Source organism: Amblyraja radiata, chromosome 13 (assembly GCF_010909765.2).
Source record: "Amblyraja radiata isolate CabotCenter1 chromosome 13, sAmbRad1.1.pri, whole genome shotgun sequence".
NCBI classification, from domain to species: domain Eukaryota; kingdom Metazoa; phylum Chordata; class Chondrichthyes; order Rajiformes; family Rajidae; genus Amblyraja; species Amblyraja radiata.
Window position 1 is genome coordinate 12,096,724 of NC_045968.1, and position 20,127 is coordinate 12,116,850.

A 20,127-nucleotide genomic window follows, 5' to 3' on the forward strand; every position below is an offset into this window, starting at 1 on the left:
GACCTGCGTGGGTTTTCTCAGAGATCTTCGGTTTCCTCCCACACTCCAAAGACGTACAGGTTTGTAGGTTAATTGGCTTGGTAAATGTAAAAATTGTCCCTATTGGGTATAGGATGGTGTTAAAGTGCGGGGATCACTGGTCAGCGCGGACCCAGTGGGCCGAAGGGCCCGTCTCCACGCTGTATATCTAAACCAAACTAAAATGGACCAAAGGGCCCGTTTCCATGTTGTATGACTGAATGACTCTAAAGTTTGGCTCCTCGTCTATCACTAATGCCAGGTACATTGAAATAGACTTTGATTTATAGTTTGTCATTAATTCAAAAGATTTGATGATTAATGGATTGTGTCGAAACAGTTATTGAAAATATATCTGCAGGTGTTATCACTGTTGCAGATAGGCCTTCACATCTTAATAATGGTAAATACAAAATAAAAATCTGGTAACAGTATCACCATGTATAAAAGTAATGCCAAAGGACCAGTTTCCACTAAAGGGGAAGTCAAATACATTTCAGGAACTCATTCCTCTGAGAAGCAATCTTTTGAAACAATTTATTTTCATGCATGGGAGCACAACACGAGGAAGAATCTGCTAAAATATTAACATTATTTACATAATGCAACACCAGTAATTTTCAGGGATTTGCACATTTAACAGAACCCACATTTCACTTGTTGGCTGACATGATAAATATTTTATATTACCTCAGAATATTCTCTCCAGCCAAAGTGTTCCCTGCAATAGTACTTCCAGACGGTGCGGAATTGTGAACCAGAACTCGCTGTGGAAGGAGTGGACAATCTCCTCACTTGGTTGAATTCTACATCATAAACGGTCATTAAATTAAAATCCAGCGAGAAGACACGTCCCCTGAGGAAACATAAAAATCCAAATTACCATCCCGGAATTGTTTAGACAGCATTCAACAATTAACAAAATGATTACGTCGTAAATCTTGACACAACTGTGCAAAAAGGTTTGTCATTAAGCTGGAACGAGTGCAGAGAAGATTTACGAGGATGTCACCAGGACTCAAGGGCCTGAGCTACAGGGAGAGGTTGGGCAGGCAAGGACTTTATTCCTTGGAGTGCAGGAGGATGAGGGATAAAACTTACAGCGGCATATTAAATCAAGAAGGGAACAGATCGGGTAGAGTCTTTTACCCAGGGAAGGGGTATCAAAACCACAGGACATAGATTTACGGTGAGAGGGGCAAGATTTAATAGAAACCTGAGGGACAACTTTTTCCACAGAGGCCTAGGGAGGGTATATGGAATGTGCTGCCCAAGGAGGTAGTTGACACAGGTACTATAATAGCATTTAAAAGACATTTGAAACAGTAATGTGTAAGAAAGAACTGCAGATGCTGGTTCGAAGGTAGACACAAAATGCTGGAATCTCAGCAGGTGAGGCAGCATCTCTGGAGAGAAGGAATGGGCGACGTTTCGGTTCGAGACCCAAAACGTCGCCCATTGCATCTCTCCAGAGATGCTGCCTCACCCATTGGATCAATAATGGATGGGAAAGGTTTAGAGGGATATGGGCCAAAAGCAGTAAAATGTATCTCGCTTGGACGGGGCATCTCGAATAACGTGGATGAGTTGGGCCGAAGGGCCTGCTTCCGTGATGTATGACTCCAATACATCTCTTTGTAATGATTCTCTTACAATGGTTGGGATATGACCATTTGATAACTGCCGATAACTGGTTTGCATTAGAGAAACCTAAAAACGAAACGGTATTTTTATTTTCTAAAATTAGAATACATTTGTAGTAACAAATGCATTCTTGCAGAAAATGAAGATTAAGAGCATCTTATTAAAAACCCAACAGGCCAAATGAAAGCATCTCACAAGTGGATTGAATTACAGAAATGGAACTTCCTTACGACAGGGATCTGCAGATGCTGACTTTCAGAATTAAAATGCTTTGACTACCAGATAAGCAGATTTGAACAGTTAAATGTTGCCTTTGACATCATCATTGCAATTATAAATAGTTGCACATGCAAAACTTCTTTTTTGTACTTGTGAGCTGCAACTTGCACAACCCACAGCCATCTGCAGTGCAATTGTTCAACAGATGATATCATCTGCTCATACCGACAATCTATGATCACCCTGTGTGAGAATATAAATACGGCAACTGACTGACCACTTGATGATGAATTTACTTGAACTCTCTTATCTAAAACTGAACAGGCAGGCTGAAATAGAATGTGATGAAATAAGAATATTTAATTGACAACTAAATGTAAGTGTTAGCCACAGGCCAATTCAAGTTATTTTACATGGATAGCTGACAGGTCGGGACCCTGTAATGAGACCATGTTCTTCAGAGATGCTGCTTGACCCGCTGAGTTACTCCAGCACTTTGTGTCCTTTTGCATAAACCGCCGTTGCTTGAAGTTATTTTACTACTCGTGCTGCTCTGGACATATCTTGGGATGGAATTTACTTTGGAAAATTGTTCAACATGAGCCATATTGTATTTTCTGGACACAAGGAATTGTAGCTTCTGGCCAACAAAAAAAGACACAAAGTGCTGGAATAACTCAGTGGGACCCGTTTAGCTACTCCAATTATTATGTGTCTTACACCCTTTCTTCTTTGATTATATGTCTCCTTCCACGTCTTTGCAGCATGATGCTTGTGTACAAACTAAAAGTGCGCTTTGTATAGAAACCTGTATCTATCAGAAGTAGTAGGAGTGAGCTACCTAGGCCTACCTTCACCCCACCTCCCCCCTAGTCTGTCCCCAGCGATTCCCCTTGATCCCCTCACTATTGGGGGTGGCGCAGTGATAGAGTTGCCGTGTCACAGTGCCAGAGGCCCGGGTTCGATCCCAACAATGGGCGATGTCTGTACGGTTTTATACGTTCTCCCATTGTTCGCCCTTGGTTTTCTCTGGGTGCTCCGGTTTCCTCCCACAATCCAAAGACTTATAGGTGTGTAGGTTAATTGGCTATGGTAAATATTGTAAATTGTTCTTAGTGAGTAGGATAGTGCTAGTGAACGGGGATCGCTTGGCCAGCATGCACATGGCGGGCCAAAGCGCCCGTTTCCACGCTGAATCTCTAAACTGATCTAAACTGTTCCTTACACAGGCCCGTAAAACAATTCCTCATTGCAGTAACAAAGCTTTTTAGCAATTGGCTGTCTGTTCAGTTAGTTTAGTTTAGTTTAGAGATACAACATGGACACAGGCCCTTCGTCCCACCGAGTCTACACCGACCATCGATCGCCCGTTCGTACTATTCCACTTTCTCATCCACTTCCTGCACAATAAGGGCAATTTTTACAGAGGGCCAATTAACCTACAAAACCCACTCATCTTTGGGATGTGGGAGGAAACCGGGGCACCCGGACACAGGGAGAACGTGCAAACTCCACGTAGACAGCACCCGAGGTTGAACTTGGGTCTCTGGCACTGTATGGCAGCAACTCTACCGCTGCACCACCGTGCCGCCCTTGGTAAATGGCTCCTTGGGAAACTGCTCAGCGTCTCTTTGCCAAGAGCCATTTTGTTTAAAAGCAATTATGGATGCGCAATGAATGCTGCACTTGCCAAGGACCCGGTGAACAAATGTAAACATCTAAGATGGTTGCAGGTTGCTCCATCCAGGTCTGTAGAGGCAGCAAATTGATCTTGTACTAATCGTGTCAAGGGCTTGTTCAGCTATGGCAAGGAAATTGTCATTGGTCAAAAAATAGGCACAAACTTTACTGTCGAACAGAAGACATGCTGAAGTAAAAAATGTTTTTTTTTTAGTTTAAAACAAAATCCCCTTTACTACTTCATTTCCTTGTTGATCACTTCTGTACTTCCGGGCAGGTGTCTGCCAAATGTTACCTGAAATGTGACCTGCTTCTGGCATGCTGTTCCAATATAATCAGCACATGATCAGCTGCATATATTGTGTGGGCACATGTTCCTTTACACCGAAGATAGACTGGAGTAACTCAGCAGGACAGGCAGCATTTCTGGAGAGAAGTCGTCAGACTGAAGAAGGGTCTCGACCCAAAACGTCACCCATTCCTTCTCTTAGATGATGATGCCTGTCCCGCTGAGCTACTCCAACATTTTGTGGCTGTCTTTAGCTGCATAAATTCCCCTGTAACAAGCCTTCTTGGACTTGAATCATTTTCAAATGTGGTTTTATTCTCCTTCCCTGGAATAAAATGCTACGGTGCTTCAGCAATACACAAGTATATATCTTATCTTATTTGATAATAGTGACAAATTGCTGAGGAGATGCAGTGCTTTTTTCAGGTGAAATATTTCACAAAAATCACATCTATCACTGGGCAAAGTGATTAGAAGCAAGAAACCTAGCTATTTTTTCCCCTTTGTGAATCAAGATGCCAAGCAGAACTATTGCAGTTCCATCAGCTTCAAAGCTAAAATAATCAACATCAAGTGCTGGAGGAACTCAGTGGGTCAGGCAGCATCTGTGGAGGGAATGGACAGGATGATGTTTCAGGCTGGGACCCTGGCCCTGTCGAAAAAAGAATTATGCAAAATGAAAAAGTAAAATAGGAGATAAACAAGGAGATGTTAAATGTGAAGTCTGTTCGTGCCAGAGTAAATGCAAGCATTGTTTAAAAAAATGTTTTGATAAGTTTGAAGAAAAAGATCATGAAAATTGCAAGAACTGCAGGCTCACTTTCAAGACTGACACAGTACTGGTTGAGCAGAATTCTCAGACAAGGTTATTCATGCCTGTTCAATGAACTTTACCTAACCAACAAACACTCCTTAAAAGAGACAACGCCTCGAACTGCAATTATGAAAATAGGTGAAAGTTCACTTGTGCATGTAAAGACTTGAAGGTTTGTAATATTTTTCATACCACAGTCATCCACATCGTCACAAGACTATAGATTTTAACATTTGATTTTGCATTCTTCCTAAAGGCAAGTGAGTGCTAAGAGTTGTTTCCAAACAATCCTGCAAAATGCAACAGTGATCGTTAGATCAGAGTGCACATTTGCTGCCGAATTGTTTGTGGTCAAAAAAATTAATCAATCTTGTCTGCTTCTCTGAAAAACACAACAAAGCTGTAGCTTTAAAATGGGTGCAGATGATCAGATCCAAGAAACCCACACTAAACTTTGCAGCAAGGAACTGCAGATGCTGGTTTACACCCGAAGATGGACACAAAATGCTGGAGTAACTCATCAGGTCAGGCAGCATCTCTGGGGTAAAGGAATAGATGACGTTTCGGGCCGAGATGTCTCAAGAAGTTTTTTTCCATCAAAATAATTAAGAAGTGTCTCCACCCCAAACATCTCCTATTCCTTTTCTCCAATGGCCTGACCCGTTGAGTTAATCCAGCTTTTAGTGTCTATCTCCACTCTAAACTTTGTTCCCTTTTCTTCGACAATCATTAAGTGAGTTATAATGTTCAGCCCTATCGTACAATGATATGCTGAGAAACACAAGAGCAAATATGGTCCACTATCAACTGATAGCAGGCCCGACTAACTGTTGCAGAAAAACACAACATTTTGACTTTTACTGCAACTTGTCCTAGTCACTTTTAGTTTAAATCCTTGTACGAAAAGCCAGGCTTGTTGACGATAAAGAAAATGTGCATGGAATTAGGTCTCACTTTATGACACATCACAAAAGCAGAGTACTTAAGTACTTAAATCTGGCTTCAGGCATATCCTGAAATTTAGCAATCCACAGAAGGAAGATAGTGCATAGTTGTCCAAGGTACAATGTTCCCGGCATATGTTAATAAAAACATACGATGCAGTGAGTCACAATGTTCTATTCATTAGCTATCATAAAATATTTGACCTCAGTCTGGGCAATGCTTGTGTTGTCAGAGGGAATCGAACAAAGGGATTGGGAAAAGTTATTAATGTTGGATCTTATTGAAACATATAAGATTATTAAGGGATTGGACACACTAGAGGCAGGAAACATGTTCCCAATGTTGGGGAAGTCCAGAACCAGAGGCTACAGTTTAAAAATAAGGGGTAGGCCATTTAGATCCGAGATGAGGAAAACCCAGAGAGTTGTGAATCTGTGGAATTATCTGCCTCAGAAGGCAGTGGAGTCTGATTCTCTGGATGCTTTCAAGAGAGAGTTAAATTGAGCTCTTAAAGATAGGGATATGGGGAGAAGGCAGGAACGGGGTACTGATTGTGGATGATCAGCCACAATCACAGTGAATGGCGCTGCTGGCTCGAAGATCCGAAAGGCCTACTCCTGCACCTATTGTCTATTGTCTAAATATTATCCAGTGAGTCTCAAGAAACAGTCTGTACAGGTAGACAGGTCACAGTAACGCAGTTGATAGAACTACTGCCTCACAGCGCCAGAGTCCCAGCTTCAATCCTGACCTTGGGTGCTTTCTGTGAGGAGTTTGCACATTCTCCTTGTGACCGCGTGGGTTTCCTCCAGGCGCTCTGGTTTACAAAGATGTGCGGATTTGTAGGTTAATTTAAAATTGCCCTTAATATGTAAGGGAGTGGATGAGAAAGTGCCCCCCCCCCCCCTCCCCCCCCCTCACTTTCATAGGTTCATATGTGATAGGAGCAGAATTAGGCCATTTGGCCCATCAAGTCTACTCCACCATTCAATTATGGCTGATCTATCTCTCCCTCCTAACCCCATTCTCCTGCCTTCTCCCCATAACCCCCGTCACCTGTACTAATCAAGAATCTATCTATCTCTGCCTTAAAAATATCCATTGACTTGGCCTCCACAGCCTTCTGTGGCAAAGAATTCCACAGATTCACTACCCTCTGACTAAATAAATTCCTCCTCATCTCCTTCCTAAACATAGAAACATAGAAACATAGAAATTAGGTGCAGGAGTAGGCCATTCGGCCCTACTAGCCTGCAATATGATCATGGCTGATCATCCAACTCAGTATCCCGTACCTGCCTTCTCTCCATACCCTCTGATCCCCTTAGCCACAAGGGCCACATCTAACTCCCTCTTAAATATAGCCAATGAACTGGCCTCGACTACCCTCTGTGGCAGGGAGTTCCAGAGATTCACCACTCTCTGTGTGAAAAAAGTTCTTCTCATCTCGGTTTTAAAGGATTTCCCCCTTATCCTTAAGCTGTGACCCCTTGTCCTGGACTTCCCCAACATCGGGAGCAAACTTCCTGCATCTAGCCTGTCCAACCCCTTAAGAATTTTGTAAGTTTCTATAAGATCCCCTCTCAATCTCCTAAATTCTAGAGAGTATAAACCAAGTCTATCCAGTCTTTCTTCATAAGACAGTCCTGACATCCCAGGAATCAGTCTGGTGAACCTTCTCTGCACTCCCTCTATGGCAATAATGTCCTTCCTCAGATTTGGAGACCAAAACTGTACGCAATACTCCAGGTGTGGTCTCACCAAGACCCTGTACAACTGCAGTAGAACCTCCCTGCTCCTATACTCAAATCCTTTTGCTATGAAAGCTAACATACCATTCGCTTTCTTCGCTGCCTGCTGCACCTGCATGCCCACTTTCAATGACTGGTGTACCATGACACCCAGGTCTCGCTGCATCTCCCCTTTTCCTAGTCGACCACCATTTAGATAATAGTCTGCTTTCCTGTTTTTGCCAGGAACGTCCTTTAATTCTGAGGCTATGACCTCTAGTCCTAGACTCTCCCACTAGTGGAAACATCTTCCCCACATCCACTCGTAAGTCTTCCATTATTCGGTAAGTTTTAAAAAGGTCGCCCCCCCCCCCCCCGTCCTTCTAAACTCCAGCATAGGCACAGTATCGTCAAACGTTGGAATGCAGAGGAGCTTTGCCAGGATGCTGCCTGGATCCGAGGGTCTGAAGAAAGCTTCCGACCTGAAACGTCGCCTATCCATTTTCTCCAGAGATGGTGCCTGACCTGCTGAGTTACTCCAGCATTGTGTCTCTATCACCAAATCTAAAATTGGCTCTTCTGAGATCATACACTTAAAATGGCTTTTTTCAAAATTCTCACAGATCAATGGAACTCTAAATTCAGCAGTTTATTGCTTCTTTCTGATTTCGTCTCAAGGTTACTTTTGCTCCTATGTGAAACAATTGGAACTTTAATGAGCCTGGGTTGTCAGCTGTTTCTAACCAAACAAATCCTGTTTACACAACCATTTGGCCGTTGTGACATTGTCAACCTGGTTACATCACCATCACATACACCCTCACACAGTTGCCACTTCAATGATTTAAAGCTGCACACACACACACAGTTCACAAAAATGCTTGTGGACAATTTCAAAAGTAGAAAGTGTCAAATATAATCTCATACCAAAACAGTCTGAAAGACTGGGATTGCAAAACCTACTGTTCCCATCGGGCAAGAGGTACGGAAGTGTGAAAACGCACACCTCCAGTTTCAGGGATAGTTTCTTTTCAGCTGTTATCGGGCAACTGAACCATCCTACCACAACCAGAGAGCAGTCCTGAACTACTATCTACCTCATTGGTGACCCTCGGGTTATCTTTGATTGGACTTTACTGGCTTTATCTTGTACTAAACGTTATTCACATTATTCCCATATGTATCTGTACACAGTGGATGGCTGGATTGTAATCAAGTGTTGTCTTTCTGCTGACTGGATAGCAGGCAAAAAAAGATTTTCACTGTACCTCGGTACACGTGATAATAAATTAAAAGTGAACTAAAACTGAATTGAACTGTTCAACAGGCATATCTTGCTCATGGGGAGCTCCTTCAAAGGAGGATGTTAAACACACAAACATTGTTATGGTAACAACTCAACCTGGTCCCAAATGTGTGGAACGTCACCTCCACAAATGACAAGACAATTTTGCATGATGCGATTTTGTGCTTTAGTTAGAAGGTTGCAGGCTCTAGCCCCAAACCAAGATTTGAATTTACAGCATTCATACAGCACATAAACAGGCCCTCGGGACCACCATATATCCATGCCAACCATCTGCACTAATGCCACTTGCCAGCACTTGGTTTGTGCTCTTCTATGCTTTGGTGATTAAAGTGCTCTTTTAGGTACTACTTAAATGCTGTGAGAGCATCTGTCAGTATTTGGCAGCACGGTGGTGCAGCGGGTAGAGCTGCTGCCTCACAGCACCAGAGACCGGGTTCAATCCTGTCTGTGTGGAGTTTACACGCTCTTCCTATGAACGCATGGGTTTCCTCCGGGTGCTCCAGTTTCCTCCCACATCCCAAAGAGGACTGGGTTTGTAGGTTATTTGTCCTCCGCAAATTGTCCCTAGGGTTGAGGGAATGAGTGAGAAAGTTGGGATAACATAGAAATAATGAGTATGGGTGATCGATGGTCAGCATGGACTTGGTGGTCTGAGGGCCCTGTTTCCATGCTGTATCTCAACTAAACATCCACTCAGGCAATGTGTTCCACATTCCAACCACCCTCTGGGTGAAAATATTTCTCCTGGAAAGGTGGTTAGCATGGACCCGGCGGGCCGAAGGACCTGTTTCGGTACTATATCTTTCAAGTCAGTTCAATACTCCATCCCCTTCCTATAAAAGATTCCTGAGCAAGGACCAGAGGACATAGGTTCAAGGTGAAGGGGAAAACATTTAATAGGAATCCGAGGGGTAACTTTTTCACACAGAGGGTGGTGGGTTATTTTATCTCTCCTGCTTTCCATCCCAACACAGATCTTTCCTTTCAACCATCCTAAAACTATCTCCGCACCTCGAAACATCCTTCCACAGATGCTGCCTGACCTGCCGAGTTCCTCCAGCACTCTGTGTTTTGCTTTGAATAAAATGGCTCTGTTGGTTTTGCAACAGGTACATAATCCTAACGTTTCATCCACTGTACTTCAATAACTAACCGGTCACTCAGTTCAAGATTATTTGTCCTCCAAAGGCTGACATGTTGCCTTTGCAATTCCAATACTAAAACAGTAAGAGTGATTTCCAGTTTTAAGAACATTAGATACCCTGCTAGTAATCTTTACTCAGAGAGTGGTAGCTGTGTGGAATGAGCTTCCAGTGAAGGTGGTGGAGGCAGGTTCGTTTTTATCATTTAAAAATAAATTGGATAGTTATATGGATGGGAAAGGAATGGAGGGTTATGGTCTGAGCGCAGGTATATGGGACTAGGGGAGATTATGTGTTCGGCACGGACTAGAGGGGTCGAGATGGCCTGTTTCCGTGCTGTAATTGTTATATGGTTATATGGTTATTATATGGTAATAACAAACAGAACCCATGTCATCTTGATAGACACAAAATGCTGGAGTAACCCAGCGGGACAGGCAGCATCTCTGGAGAAGAAAGATGGGTGATGTTTCGGGTCATTTGAGTTCAGTTTAGTTTACCGTCACGTGTACCAAGGTACAGCAAAAAGCTTTTGTTGCATGCTATCCAGTACAAAGAAAGACAATATACGATTACAATCGAGCCATTCACATTGTACAGATACACAAGGGAATAACATTTAATGAAAGGTAAAGCCAGCAAAGTCTGATCAAAGATAGTCCAAGGGTCGGGACCCTTCTTCAGTATTTTGGAGAAGTGCAACTTAAGATGGATTTCTTGGCACACTACAAAAAGGTAAAGGGGCTCAAACAGGTTTAAAAAAAAAAGCAAAGTTCAACTTTGATTTATCCTTAAATCAGAAGTGGGAAATATTAGTTAGGGTTGGGCCATTTTAAGCAAGTAAAAAGCATTGGAAAGGAGTGGGCAGTGCATGAGGTGCGGAGGTAGTTTTAGGATGGGTGAAAAGAAAGATCTGTGTTAGGATGGAAAGCAGGAGAGATAAAATAACACAGTGTGAGACAAAGTGTAAGAGGTGGCACAAGAACAGTTGTTGCCAGTTGTTCATAGTTCATAAGTGATAGGAGCAGAATTAGGCCATCATCATCTTCACCATTCAATGATGGCTGATCTATATTTCCCTCTCAACCCCATTCTCCTGCCTTCTCCCCATAACCCCCGACACCCGTACTAATCAAGAATCTTTCCATCTCCACCTTAAAATTATCCATTGACTTGTCCTCTCTAGCCATAATGTCATAATGAATTCCACAGATTCACCACCCTCTGACTATTCTGTGCTTCTCACAAATCATTAATGGGAAAGCAATGGAGCATTGAAATGTACTGAAAGATACAGCAGGTAAACAGGCCCTTGGGGCTGCCAAGTCCCTGCTGACCGACCATCGACCACCCTCTCCAGATTGACTGACGAGTGAGTCAGGGCGGCCTGGAGGGACCGATCCCCATGGATTGCTGAAAAAATAAGGGGAATGATTATATTTGCTGGCGGCATTAACAACCCATTGTGCCTGGGGAGTGAAAAGTGAGAATAAGGGATAGGGAGACTGGGTTGTGGAGAAGCACAGGAACTGGGATTGGTACAATTCAGGGCCCATGCACCCAGTGGAAAGGAACTCTTGTTTGAATAAAGTGTTCAAGAAGGAACTGCAGATGCTGGAAGATCGAAGGTACACAAAATTGCTGGAGAAACTCTGAAGAAGGGTTTCGGCCCGAAACGTCGCCTATTTCCTTCGCTCCATAGATGCTGCTGCACCCGCTGAGTTTCTCCAGCAATTTTGTGTACCTTGTTTGAATAAACATTGACATGTTCGTAGCACTGGTGTGTACGGTGGCAGAGTTAATGAGATGGGGAATTAAGAAGCGGCAGAACCAGTTAGGACGTTTACAGGAAGTGGAGTGGGAGCAAACGTAATCAAGGTCATTGTGGGAACTAATGGGCTGGTAAAGAATATTAATCAGCAGCCCAGACCAAGAAATAGGGGATAGAGAATTCAAGGAAGGAAAGAGTAGATGTGAATCAGACGGCTGTGGAGGCCGAGTCATTGGGTATTTTAAGGTGGAGTGATTACATAGAAAATAGGTGCAGGAGGAGGCCATTCATTGTGATCATGGCTGATCGTCCCCTATCAATAACCCGTGCCTGCCTTTTCCCCATATCCCTTGATTCCACTAGCCCCTAGAGCTCTATCTAACTCTCTCTTAAATCCATCCAGTGACTTGGCCTCCACTGCCCTCTGTGGCATGGGGATTCCATAAATTCACAACTCTCTGGGTGAAAACGTTTTTTCTCACCTCAGTCTTAAATGACCTCCCCTTTATTCTAAGAAGATACAAAGATTAAGATTAGTAAGGCTGTCAAAGGTTATGGGGGGGGGGGGGGGAGAGTCCGGAGAATGGGCTTGAGAGGGGAAAGATAGATCATATAGAAAATAGTCGTCTATGGTGTTTGTCATCTAAACCTGCTCTAGATCCATCTTGTGTTACTTTACTTGTCCTATGAGCTACCCCATACAGTCATCTCTTACATCCATTCTGTTTTTCCACCCTATCAGGTACTTCATTTCTCATTTTAGAATGTAAACAGCATAGGGTAGGAGCTGGATCACGATACCTGTGTTAAACATGATGCCCACTTAAACTAATCCCTTCTGCCGGCACGTGCTTCAAACCCCTCCATATTCATGTGTCTGTCTAAAAGTTTCTTAAAACACCACTATTGCTATCTGCTTCCACCACCACCCCAGGCAGTGCGTTACAGGGACTCACCACTCCCTGCCCAGCACATCTCCTGTGACCTTTTATCTGTACCCTTTAGTATTTGACATGACCAATGACTACCCTTGGAAAAAAGGTCTGACTATCACCCTCGTCTATGCTTCTCATAAGTGTATATACATCCCACAGCCTCTGATGCTCCAGAGAAAACGTTCCGTCTGTCCAACCTAGCTGATAGCCTCCAATCCAGGCATCATCTTCTGCACCCTCTCCAGAGCCTCCATATCCTTCCTGTTCTGGGGTGACCAGAACTGCACGCAATACTCCAAATGCGGCTCAATCGAGGTTCTGTAAAGCTGTATCATGACTTCCTGATTCTTATACTCAATGCTCCAAACAATGAAGACAAGCTTAACACGCGCCTCCTTTACCATCTTTCTACTTCTCTTGCTACTTTCAGGGAGCTATAGACTTTGACCCCAAGATCCCTCTGTACCTCAATGCTGTTTAGGAGCTGTGCCAATGTTCTTCACATCTCTGTTAAACAGACACACACGCCGCGTTTCTCCACCCACTGATACTGTCCAGACTGCTGAGCACTGCCGGAACCTGATGCTTTATTTCGATTGCCATCGGAAGTATTTCACTTCTGAAGTTAAAGGGCTCAATTCATTGACTCGGGAAGACAAGGATGCTTACATTCAAATCATGCCACGTCACTTCAGGAACTGGGTTTCCATTTTATTTTTAAAAGAGCATTAAACCCATGGAACGAGCTCGCTGTTGACTAAAGTAGAGAATGCTAAGTCTTTGCATACACCCGAAAGAGCCAAATTAGTTCATGGACTGACCAAGAAAACATCCTACAAAAAAAAGTGTCAGGTAATATTAGTATGGTCAGTGTAGTCTCCTGAAATTAGATTTAACTGAGAAAGCACTGGCAAGGTATTTCTTCATATTCTACCTCCCCACCCCATTAGTTGTGAAATTTTTGTTACAATTCTCTCTATAGTTACCTAGTTGTCACTGACTGGTGAATTGTGACGTGATTTTACAGTGAACTGTTGATCAACTAAGTGCTCTCTTCCTGCCTAATTTTTCAATGTCCTTAAAAATGTATTATGCAAAGTGCTTTCAAAACGTCTGAGGGCAGAACTCAGTGCAAGTATTATTTACGATGGATCTACATTAGTACTTCAGCCATGGTGCAAGATTTCTGCAACCATTATTTATTGCAATGTATTAATTTATTCGCTTCATATTTACCTATGCAGTTTTCTGTGAAACTGTGAAACAAATGCAGATTTATATCAGATTTCCTTGAAGTCGATCAGAACCACTCCCATGTTCCTTACAATGCCCCTGACGTATTAAGTAACCTGCACTATCCTAATGAGGGAGTTAGGTAGATTGGTGCAATTGGAATGGTTGGAGACTCGTTCCACAATGACTCTGAAGACACAAACAAGTGGGATTAGTACACAAACGGCAGAGATGTTTATCCCATTCTCAGTCAGAAATACGGGTGGAATATTTATTTGCACACAATTTCCCTTATATGAAAGCAATACAATTTTCCAGCAAACACATTGAATGGAAGAAAGCAACCTTCGTCCAAATCAATCAGGTGTTTACGGGACATAGAAATGTTATTAATAATGCTTCTCCTTTCGAGAAAGACTGCAAACAAAGACACGCCCTTGTGTATAAGCAAAGCATCCAACATCAGCATCACAAATACTGTTTTTTTCCAGTGGCTGATCACAACTTTCTTTAGATAGGCACAAAGTGCTGGAGTGCACCGGCACTTTGTGTCTATCTTCGGTTTAAACCAGCATCTGCAGTTCCTTCCGACATAACTTTCTTAAGCATTGGATGGAGATTAGGGTCTGACAAATTCTACGTTTAGAAAGGCAATTTATAATCCTTCATATTTTACCTCACTCACTGAATTCTCCAACGCCAAGCACCCCATGAAAATGAATCTTAAGCCCCCCCCCCCCCAAGCTCTTACACACCAATTCATCTAATGTCAGTTGAAAACATTATTGGAACAAAATAATCTTGACATTGTTGCTACTGCATTAGAAGGATTGCGCTCCCTGTGTGCAGATCACAGCAGGACTTGACTAACCAGCATTTTAAAATCACCATATAAACAGAGAAGTGACAATACTCATTTTTAATTGAAACCAATTGATAATTTGTATGTCACCTGAAGCTCTCTGAAGAATGATTGCAAATGCATTTGCGATTATTCTACTTGGAAAATACCCATTCTGAAATTATCTTATATCTACTATTGATATGAAAAAATACATAGTGTGTGCGTGTTATTTTCTACATAAACACTTGTGTCCAGATTGGGTCGCTTCCTCTCTTTGTCAGGGCATGAGAAAAGTTCAAGTAATCGAAAACTTTTGCAACTTTTAGTTCCTAATTTACAACTCGCAAATGAAATATAATGGTCCATTAAAATTTAAAGTTAATTAAAGTGTTGGCATTGCAATCACAAAATGATCACCAGCATAAAAATGCCAATTCAATGTCTTAATCCAAGGGGGCTCGGTTATCAGTGAACATCCCTGAACACTGTGTTATAGAATTTATAGGCTTGTGTACCACAACATTGATTAATCAATAGCCGATTTCACAAAGGTATAGAAAACGGGTGAGCATGTGCACTGGCACATGTTATGCATTACAAATAATTGTGACATTTCAGAAGAAAGGGGAGAGGGGCGTGGATATCAAATCCAGATTATCTCTGTGCCTCTAATGGTCAGAGTAAGCACAAAGTCAATGATGTGTTTATGTAAATCGAAACCCAACTTTGACCTCTTTCAAGGAAGACTCAATGATGTGCATTCTCGTGTGCCCTCCAACGTCATTGCAACCACCCAGTTACAAACAAGGTATGATTTATAAACAAGGTTCAAAGAGGAATGGTATGTGCTGGTGCTGTATTGGCAGCTATATTAGCCAGCACATTACATTCTCGAGTTTCATATGTGGAATGTACCACTGTTTTTTTTTACATGCCATCACTTTTAAGCCAATTTTCTACAAGAGTGATGTGTGCGTTTTGTTTTCATATTGATCGTGAATGTCAGAACTATGCATTTCAGTCAGACAAACACGACCAATACTCCTCCCGGTTAAGCAGACAAGTCTGATCAGTGAGAATCAGTTGACTACTATAGTTTTGTCTCGATCGTTCTGCGAGCAAGCTGCTGATCGAGCGATTTCCTTGCATCCAAACAGACTTTCACTAAAGCCAAGCTGACCGCAAATGATTAATAGCATTAACCAAAGAGCATGGCAACCATGCAAGTGATGTGCAGCATCAACTTGTTTACAACTATTTTGGTTGGGCGTTGCATGCTGTTATCTGCATCTTGTCACTATGGGAACACAACATCACAATGGAACCAAGCTTCTGAGAACTGAAAATCCAACATTCAAACCAGCATCTCACCTGCATCAAAGTATCAAGGGATTATGATCCGCCTGTGCTCAAAGATGTTGCTATTTGCACAGTCGCTAAATGATCAGAACATAGAACAGTACAGGAACAGGCTCTTAGGCCCATTATGTTTGTGCTGAATATGATGCCAAGACTAACTCTTATCTGCCTGCACATTGTCCATTCTCCCCTCCATATCCAAGTGCCTATCCAAATGTTTCTTAAATGCTACTATCATATCTGCCTCCACCATCACCCTCACCAGCACCTTCTGGGCAGTCACCACCCTGACGGTGTGGGAGAGGGAATCCACACGTTTTTTGATTAATGCAATCAACCCGACGTGCACAAATAAGATCAAATAGAACAAGTTGACCTACAACTTTAGGCTGCGCACACCATACGCAAGAAGAAGACCACCCTAAAAAATGTGCCCCAAGCATCTCCTTGAAACTTTGCCCCTCTTACCTTAAAGCTATGCCCACTAGTACTTGTTTTTCAGTCCCTGTGAAAAGGTTCTGACTGTCTACCCTATCTATGCCTCTCATAATTTTATATATTTGTATCTCCACAACTCGAGCTTCTGGAGAAAACAATCCGTGCCAGTGCAACCTCTCCTTGTAGCTATTACCCTCCAATCCAGACATAAGACATCGGAGCAGAATTAGGCCATTCAGCTATTCATTCATAAAATATAAAAAATTGCGGTGCAGACTCGAAGGGCCGAATGGACTACTCCTGCACCTATTTTCTATGTTTCTGTTTCATGGCTGATCTACTTTTCCCTCTCAACCCCATTCTCCTGCCTTCTCCCCGTAACTTTTGACACCCTTATTAATCGAGAATCTATCAATCTCTACTTTTAAAAACACTAGATAATAGGTGCAGGAGTAGGCCCTTCCTTCCCTTCGAGCCAGCACTGCCATTCAATGTGATTATGGCTGATCATCCCCAATCAGTACTCTATTCCCGCCCTCTCCCCATATCTCCTGACTCCACTATCTTTAAGAGCCAAACACACCCAATGACTTGGCCTCCACAGCCTTCTGTGGCAATGAATTCCACAGGTTCACCACCTTCTGGCTAAAGTCCTGGCAACAACCTCATAAATATTCTCTGCCCTCTTTCCAGCGTTATCATCAGGCAAACTCAACCAGAGGAACTTTTATTTGAAGGCAGGCAGCTTACGGTAGCACAGAAGCATTAAGAAAACTTGCCAAAATTGAAAACAAAAATGCGGATCAATCCTGCCTGTTACTCACTGATATTGGAGTTTGACTTGGTCGTTGTCCGGATTGCAATAGAGTCTTTCCAAATGTTCCTGTGCCTCATCTGGCACGGCTTGCCAGGCCCGAGTTATAATGTTTCGCAGCTGCCACTGATAAGGCAGCACTGTGTGGTGTCTTGGACAGTCATTTCCATAAGCACAAGTTCCCTGCAGAAATTCTTCACATGTTTCTATCCCGTCATCCTGATGTGTGTGATACTGTAACTGGGTCAAGAGATCAAAGACCAAGTCGATGGATGCCTCCTCGCTCTTGTCCTGGAAGATGCCAGTGTTTACATCTTTGTCGACCTGCTGCTGCAGCAGGTCGGGGCACAGTGGCCTTTGATACAAGGTGACGGCGTGAGGGTGGCCGGCGTTGTCCAAGCAGTCGGCGGAGGCAGCGTTGTTAGGGTTAGGGGTGGAATGTGCTCCGGGGCTGTGGAAGTTGGCGGCGGCGCTGGAGATGACCGAGGAAGCGTCGGTGGGGAAGGAGTGGTCGGCGGGGGCTCCGGGCTGGGGGGCTGGAGAAGGCTTCCTCATCTGCTCCAGGTTGCCCGCAGATGGGATGAGAGCGGACACGTCGCTGCCCGGCTTGGAGCTCTCGTCGGAGTCGTTCTTCAAAGGTTCAAACAATCCGCGGGCCACGAACACGCCGTCGGCCAGCTTGTCGGAGCGCAGCAGGCTGGTGAGGAGCAGACCCAATGCTCGCAGGTTCCTCGCCTCCAGCTGCCGCTGGGCGTGTTTCTTCTTGACGAAAGGGTTGAGCAGCGGCACTTTGCTGCTGCTGCTGCCGCCGCCGCCGCCTCCGCTGGCTGCCGGCTCGGCGGCGAAGGCTGGGCTGCCCGAGCAATCCAGCATCGCCGCGGTCCCGGCGCGGCCGCAAGACAAACTCTTCTCCATCGTGACCCAGCGACCTGCAAGACAGCACACAGCGAGCGGCCAGTGTCAGCGCCAGAGAACTTGCTCCCTCTGTCAAAGTTGCAGCGTGTTCCCAGTCTCCACCCCCAACCCCCAGCTCCCAGCAATGCTCCAGATAATTAATCCCAAACCTCCTACGTGCAGAATGGATGTTTGCAGCAGCAGCAGCGGCGGCGGCTGCTACGTGAGGGAGGGAGGGAGGAAGGGCGGGTCGTGACCCAAGGCAGCTCCGGCTCCTTCCCCGCCCCGGCGCTAACTTTACTGCGGCCACCGGTGGAGGAGCGGAGCCGCCAGCCCCGGGCACACACACACACACAGAGTGAGAGAGAGAAACCCCCGGCTGGGTGACCATACACACGGTGAACCCACAGACATCGCCACCCCGGGGGGAGAGGGAGAGGGCGGGGAGACAGAGAGAGGGAGGGAGGGAGGAGAGATAGTGGGAGGGAGGGGGGAGAGATAGAGGGGGAGGGGGAGAGATAGGGGAGAGGGAGAGATAGAGGGGGAGAGGGAGAGATAGAGGGGAGAGGGAGAGATAGGGGAGAGGGAGAGATAGAGGGGGAGAGGGAGAGAGGGAGAGATAGAGGGGGAGAGGGAGAGATAGAGGGGGAGAGGGAGAGATAGAGGGGGAGAGGGAGAGATAGAGGGGGAGAGGGAGAGATAGAGGGGGAGAGGGAGAGATAGAGGGGGAGATAGAGGGGGAGAGGGAGAGATAGAGGGGGAGAGGGAGAGATAGAGGGATAGAGGGGAGAAGGAAGCAGATAATTAAAAGACAAACAACACTTTGTGCTTTGATCAAGATTCCAGAGTCTGCAGTTTGTTGTGTTTCAAATTTAAAATATAGGAGAGGGCTGATAATGAGGGCTGTGTGTCTTCTCCCCTCTATGGGCTGGGGGGGGGGGGGGGGGAGTTTAGATCCCACATCCCCTCCCCCACGGCTTCCATTCGCGGATAAGGGTTAGAGAGACACAAGGAGAACGGCAGATCAGGAGAAGATCGAAACACACAAAGTGCTGGAGGAACTCCGCGGGTCAGGCAGCGTCTTGGGGGGGTGGGGGACGAGAAGGTGACGTCTGTGGGGTTCTACCCTCTAATGGGGGGAGAGGAGGAGGAGGTGGGGGGAGAGGAGGACGGGTGCCGAGGTTGTTACAGAGAGCTCCTACCTTTCGTGTGGGAGCCGCAGTCAGTGAGTGCCGATGGCTTTGGCCCTGGGAAGGGTAGGGTGCCGGGGAGTGAGGGTCCACACTCTCATCTGGGAGAGGAGGAGGGGTGGGTGTGAAGAAGGGCCGGGTGGAGCTGAGGGGGGAAGCGCAGTCCGGGGGCTGCGGGGATCGGCGCTCGGCTCCTGTGTCGCCTCGGCCGGCTGTATTTAAGCGGAGGAGCCACCCCAGCCCAGCCCAGCCTCCTCACCGGCAGGTTGCACCAAGATCTGGGCGGAGCCTTGGCCAGCGATGCGGAGACTCGCTGCTCCAGCCCAGCTCCAGCTCCTACTCCTACTCACCCAGCTCCAGCCCACACCTCTGCTCTGCTGGAGAGCGGCGCTTATCGGCGTCCCAGCCACTTTGCGCCAAGCAGGCTCGTCCCCTAACAGGACTGTCGCTATTGCAAAATAAAAGCCTGGCGGCCAAACGATTCTTCTTTCAAGAAATTCACCCCCCCCACCGGGGTGAACAATAAGACCAGGCTCAATACAATAGGTCTGAAGAAGTGTCTCCACCCGAAAACAACACCCATTCCTTTTCTCCAGAGACGCTGCCTGCCCCGCTGAGTTACTCTAGCATTTTGCGTCTATCTTCAATGACATATATTATGCCTTCCCAGACATTATACAGTGCCCTCCATGATGTTTGGGACAAAGACCCATCGTTTATTTATTTGCCTCTGTACTCCACAATTTGAGATCTGTAATAGAGAAAAAGCACATGTGGTTAAAGTGCGTATTGGCAGATTTTAATAAAGGCCATGTTTATACATTTTGGTTTCACCATATAGAAATTACAGCAGTGTTTA

At 44.9% G+C, this 20,127-nt stretch overlaps 1 protein-coding gene across 2 annotated transcripts in view; it reads right to left on the bottom strand.

Moving 5' to 3' along the window:
- The window catches only part of LOC116979617 (TCDD inducible poly(ADP-ribose) polymerase), a 31,797-nt gene extending 12,164 nt beyond the window's left edge, over window positions 1-19,633 (bottom strand). The window contains exons 1-3 of one of the 2 annotated variants that reach the window (XM_033031228.1): window positions 19,284-19,633; window positions 17,195-18,115; window positions 709-874 (exon numbers count right to left, since the gene is read on the bottom strand). In XM_033031228.1, the coding sequence (XP_032887119.1) occupies window positions 709-874; window positions 17,195-18,099 (1,071 nt within the window). In that variant the 5' untranslated portion in view covers window positions 18,100-18,115; window positions 19,284-19,633. Of the gene's footprint in view, window positions 1-708; window positions 875-17,194; window positions 18,116-19,280 lie in introns of both variants that reach the window. The other variant, XM_033031229.1, reaches the window with a different exon arrangement.
- Window positions 19,634-20,127: the final 494 nt, after the last annotated feature.